General features: G+C 28.3%; 1 protein-coding gene across 2 annotated transcripts in view; it reads right to left on the reverse strand.

The window, feature by feature from the left end:
• Positions 1-72: 72 nt before the first annotated feature.
• Positions 73-6,168, reverse strand: part of LOC106686923 (uncharacterized) — a 46,665-nt gene continuing 40,569 nt past the window's right edge. For both annotated transcript variants that reach the window (XM_014430534.2, XM_067046884.1), the window contains 3 exons: positions 5,052-5,172; positions 1,935-2,084; positions 73-208 (listed from right to left, as the gene is read on the reverse strand). In XM_014430534.2, coding sequence (XP_014286020.1) covers positions 110-208; positions 1,935-2,084; positions 5,052-5,172 — 370 coding nt within the window. In that variant the 3' untranslated portion in view covers positions 73-109. The remainder of the gene's footprint in view (positions 209-1,934; positions 2,085-5,051; positions 5,173-6,168) is intronic.

Here is a 6,168-nt window from a genome sequence, read left to right on the forward strand (position 1 = left end):
TTTAAAATAAATAGAATTTAAAATTAAGAATGTTTAAAATAAATAGAATTTAAAATTAATAATGTTTATTAAAGTTCATTAATAAACAAAGATAACTAAAACAATATTCTCATTGCCATTTCCCAAAATGCCTTGATCCTTTATGAGAAGAAATCTGTTGACTGATCATTTCAATTTCAAGAGCCAGCTTCTCATCATTCAGCCCATACTGTAAAATAAGAATAATGATTAGAAGGAAAATGAAAAGTTATTTTATATTTTCTTAATATAATTAATTTTATTTATTTACTTTTAGTCATTAATAGGTAAATTAAATGCTGCTAAGATAATTCTATTTTAAATTACTAAGAGGAAAATTGTACAAATAGAAAGTGGTATAGTGATTTTAATAACTGAAGGTACAAAATAATAGCACAATGCAATACAGCTTTATAGAATATATATTATACACATACCTATTTTAATTATTTAATTTATTCTACTGGAAAAAGATTATACAAAAAAATTAAATCTGTACCACTACAATTCATGAAGGATCATAGGTGTAGTACTTTGTGAGGAATTCTCAAGACCATTGGTTGTACAAGGAGGTGATTTGGTCAGAATCACACTCAACCATCAGATTTTCTCCCAATTCACTTTATTCAGAGGCTCCTAAACCCGCAGAGCTGACTCAACTGCTACAAGTAACAGATAATAATTATCTGTTCGAAGATTTGAACCTGGGTTCTTGAAGTTAATAGTCCATTGCCTTACCAATGAGCTACCCATTACCCATTCCTTGGAAAAATATTATATGGAGATGTATAATTTTCTTTGTAATTTAATTAAGAGAGGAGTATATAAATGTCAATAAACACATATAATAAATTGTTAAAAAGAAAAGTTGTGTCACACATATATTTCTAAAAACATTGTGGAGCAATCAAGCAATTATAAAAGATTAAAGCATTTTAGAGTGGAAGAGTTATAATAAAAAATGAAGCAATAAAGATGCTGCAGGGGAAAATCAATAAAAGCCTGAAGAAAGGAAAAGAAAATATCAAACCAACATGACAGAAGAAACGAATTATTTGGCATGGTCCTTATGAGCATCTTTTAAAAATCACGATGTCTGTTATGTGCTAAAGACTCACAATCTTAGTAGTGATTACTATATTCACTTTATTTTATGAAACCTTTTCATGAGTTGAACCTTAAGTATAGAAAATAGTTTTAAAAATTGTATAAGATTGTAGCAACAATGTTACTATCTGCTGGGCTCTGCTACCATTAGAACCACTACATGCTAACCTAGTGTGACCTAGCTTCTGAGATGTTAACCACAACACTCTTCAGCGTATATACAGATATCAATCTGTAATAATTGTGTAAATACTATAAGTTAACTTGTGCATAACAATTTACTATATTTTTGTATTTCTAAATGTATAATTTGAGTCAATAAAGATTACAATTGACCATCTGATCCACTAAAAGCTAACATCTTATATGTAGCTTCTCTTGATGTCATTTTTAAGCCCTAAAGTGTTACACCACAATCTTAGCAAGTGGCATTTAATCCATCTCATGAATTCACCTTCTTAGAACAGTGAGTAGTACTAATAAACATTACTGGATCAGAATATTGTATCTTCTATTCTTTAATGGAATTTAAAACTATAAAACTCACCACTCTTCCTATATAATTACCTCCTATAGGATCATACCTTACCTATTGAGCATGTATTGTCGAGGCTTACTAATATAGTGTACCTCACCTCTAAAATTGTTGACATGACTAATTATACACAATACCTCAACAAGATAAACATAGAACAGGGTACATAAGATAAGATAAACATAGAACAGGGATACATAAGATGGGATAATCATAGAACAGAGATACATAAGATGGGATAAGAACATAAAAAATATAATAAAGAAATCCTTACACGCTTTGCTTCTCGATAGCAATGAAGAAACTGGTCTTGTTTTAATTTATATAATGAAATCAGAGCAAGATAACCCCAAGCTGTGGGCATAGTTGTATCGAGCATGTTGGCTTCCCTCAGAGCAAGTTCAGCATCCTCCATTTTTCCTTCCTAAAAGAAAATCAATTACTCTTTTATCATAAACAATAACCAGAAACCAGATTTTAATGTAATAAGTACATATTTATTTTACCTGTTTGAAAAAAAAAAAAAAAATCAAATATAATTTCTGAACTAGTTCATTCATTTAAGTGAATTTTTTTTTTTTTAGGTTTGAACTGTCAGTCCCATCTTTAAGGTCGAATAAAAGTTTTCTAAACAACTATCCATTGGATTGATAAAATTGGCATTGAAGAGAAACTGATATACAATACTGTTTGTATACTCCCAATGTCCATTTCTAAGTTTCATCAATATTTATGATTATAGTTTTAATCATTTAAGCAAGAACTTAAAAACATTTGGACAGAACATAAAACAATAATAAATCAAAGGTTAAAAAAAATAATAAATATTACGATGAGACAGAGAGAGATGGAGGAAAAGGAGAGAGGGAGGGTCTTTAACCCATCATCAGTTTACCAACTCTCCACAATGATACTATTTTATTATGAATCTAATTACCCTTTATGATAAAAAAATTAAAAAACAATTACAATTTTTGAACAAATTTTCACGTTATAGATAAAGTTAAAAAATACAAGAGAAAAAAGTTTGGCAATAGAACACAGATCTTGAAATTGCCAATATACACCAAGCCTTACTGAGAAAATAAAGAGAAAAAAATCACAGGAATATGACCACAATAATATAAAAAATATTTTATAAAATAATAATAAACTACAATGTCAATTATCTAATATAAAGGAAAATATAGATATATTAAATAGAAATAATGTAATTTATAGGTTTGATTATTAAAACATAAATATTGGTAAAACATTTTAAAAAACAACACTTTGCACATTGTAATAATTCAAAAAATGTAAACTAGTATAATTCTAAACCGCAAATTCAAATTTTAAAATCCTACAATAACAGACATATCAGGACATACAAAAAGCAGAAAAATTTTAGAAGCTCTAACAACCTAAATAAAACCATATACTACAAGACTGAAAACAAAAATTTCATTATTTAAATATAATAAGCAAACTAAATATCTAATTATAGATAGTGTCATTAAAATGATCTACTGAAACTATTTTTGAATATAAATACATAACAATTCATTTTATAGAACTAAAAATGTATATAAGTTAAATGAAATGTAATATAGCCATATTATGAGGCAGTAACAAAGCAGTATATACATTTTCATGACAAATTCAAAAAGCTTTTAGCAATGCTACTTTTGAGTGAAGAGGCCCCTTACCTTTGAAGATTTTCTAGTAGGACCATACAGAACGGACACATTCACAATAACGAGATAAGTATTCCATCGTAACCTTAAAGTACTGTAGGTAGAAAAAGGTAATACTCAACTTCATTTAATTAAACCATACGTAAAGCAACCACTAATTTATTATTTTATTCTGTTTAAGAGGGATCAGACAAAAAAAACTTTTGAGAGCTGATGAACCAGCACCTCCATTGCTTCCCACCAAAGAGCACCACACAAATCTGTTCAAGCGTTGTATAATGTTTATTTATTGATTGACTTGTAAATAGATTAATCTTTTAATGTATAAACCATGTCAATATCACCATAATAATAAAGACATTATTTTAAGAAATAAACGTAAATAAAAGAATATACTGATTTACAGTAAAGTAATTTCTTACTGGCCTGTGCACATTTATTACCTCAGAGCTACCAGTGTTTTGGTATCTCTTGTGACATATCAAATAAGCACATTAAGATTCAGTATACTATTCTACCTTTTTTTTTTTTCTTATATGCTGTTTTATTTCATGCTAGTTCCTGCCAGTCACCTCCTCTGTCCTAAACCTTTTATTCCTATCTTGAGGACCTAGATGTCAAAATTTACATTCCCATTCAAGACTGCAGGCCATACATTCTATTGGTCATATTAACCTTAAAATACCCCTGGTAAAAAAAGGATGCTAAACCTCCACCTACATTTCATGTACCTAATTTCCTTTTTAATGGAGGGTACGAAAAAAAAAAAAATCTATTTAAGTCATAATCTTCTAATCTAACACAACCACTTTGGCAAGCTAATACTCGATGTGATAGAATATTAGATAATGATATGAAGAGAGATGGGATGCAACATAAATGGATGTGCAAAAAAAAAATTGTTAGATTACATAAATGAACTTAACAAAATTATCATAATAAAATGTTCATGTCAATGATAATATCATTAAAACATTTTTATAATTGTTTAAAAAACTGTTAGTATAAAATTTAATTAGGTTAATAAGAAAACTTCAGGGATTAGATAACCTGATGTGGTGAGTAAAGACAAAGAAACTGTGTAAAAATTAATAAAGTTGTTTTTATTAAAAAGCTCAATAGGATGAACTTCACCTCATCATACAAATATAATTGTTTTTTAATTAGTAGTAACATTTAAAAGATTTTTATTATAATTAAAAAAAAATCTTCAAATTAATGTAATCTTCTAATTTAAAGTTAAGAAGATTACATTTATTTTTGAGAGAAAAATATTTGTTAACTAATTACAACCAACAAATAACAACGAGATGAGAAATATTTTTTCTTTTTTTTGTTAGAATTTAATATTAACTTCTGTAAATAAAAACTAAAGTTGTGCCATAAAAAAATAATCATTGATTTCATCCACTCTTACTTTGTCTAGTTAGTATCAAATCTTCTGATTCCAAACTTTAAAACTAGATTGTTTAAATTTAATCCATCTCACCTTTTCCATATCTCCTGACGATCTATCTAAGTTTATTTCACAACTATGTCTAGATGTGACATTGCCAGGAGATATGCATTAGGAAATATTTAACATAAATCAAACACAACCTTCCATTTTGAAAATGAGATTCAGGGGACTTAGATAGTAAGCCAACAATTTACACAATTAGTTACACAGATGCTTAATAAAACTGGTTTTAATTTAAAAAAAAGATTATTATTACCATAAATAGAGAGATTCCGAGGCCAAGCCATCCCATAGGTGTACCTTGTTGTCTCACAGCTCTTAAAAACATTTGTTTAGCAAACTTAGCTTGTTCGTGCTCCAAGAAAAAAAAACCAGCTCTGAAGTCATACATTTTGAAGTTTAAGAATTCATCGAACTCAAATCAATTAATTATATTGAATAATAAATGTAAGTATTAAATATATAAGAAGATGGTCAGGGTTGCGGTCAAAAGTAAAACAAAAATAGTTTACAACTACTTATTTTCCGACGTTTCGCCCCACTTTGCAGGGCTTCATCATTCTGTTCAACCGATTCCTTGGAGCAGCCCTGATGAAGCCCTCCAAAGTGGGGCGAAACGTCGGAAAATAAATAGTTGTAAACTATTTTTGTTTCACTTTTGACCGCAACCCTGACCATCTTCTTATATATCAATTTTTACAGTCAACTATATATACATATATAAGTATTAAATAGTTTTTTTTTTGTTTTTTTTATGGAGTTTACCAGAGTAGAGTTTAAAAATTTTAAAGTAAACTTCTTAAACTCAACTCAAGATTTTTAAGACATGCCCTCTCAAGCGATATATTTAGTTAAATATACTGTTATTTAATAAGCTAGACTTTTTTTTTCAATTGTTCCATGAAAAAGTTATTTATTTTGTTATTTTTTCTTGAACCTAAATTTGAACATATTCACCAATAATATTTTGGAATATGCACAATATAAAACATCAAAAAAGAATTGTAAATTTTTTTTAAATTGTTCTACTGAAGAATTCACATCATGTGGTTGATTATGTATCTGCACCAAGCCCTTCAAATCTTTGTTTACTGCTAAAAAGTATTACTTAACAGTTTAAAACATTTGCTAACTCAATCAAAAAAATTTTCATAATTAAAATCAACTGAGATCTAGAGAGTGTATATCAGGCTCAAAGCACTTGACCTCGTGAGTTTTCATATAGTGCTTTACAGAGGGTTTATGGGCATACCCAGTGGGGGGCAGAGGAGGCAATTGACCCCCTAGAAGTGAAAAAAAAATTATTAATTTCATAAAAATTAACTTTTTTTCAAACGAATAATTGTAATAACTAATAGAACACTGCTATAATT

This window comes from Halyomorpha halys, unplaced genomic scaffold, assembly GCF_000696795.3.
Source record: "Halyomorpha halys isolate HHAL.00 unplaced genomic scaffold, Hhal_1.1 Scaffold36.1, whole genome shotgun sequence".
In the NCBI taxonomy this organism is placed as follows: domain Eukaryota; kingdom Metazoa; phylum Arthropoda; class Insecta; order Hemiptera; family Pentatomidae; genus Halyomorpha; species Halyomorpha halys.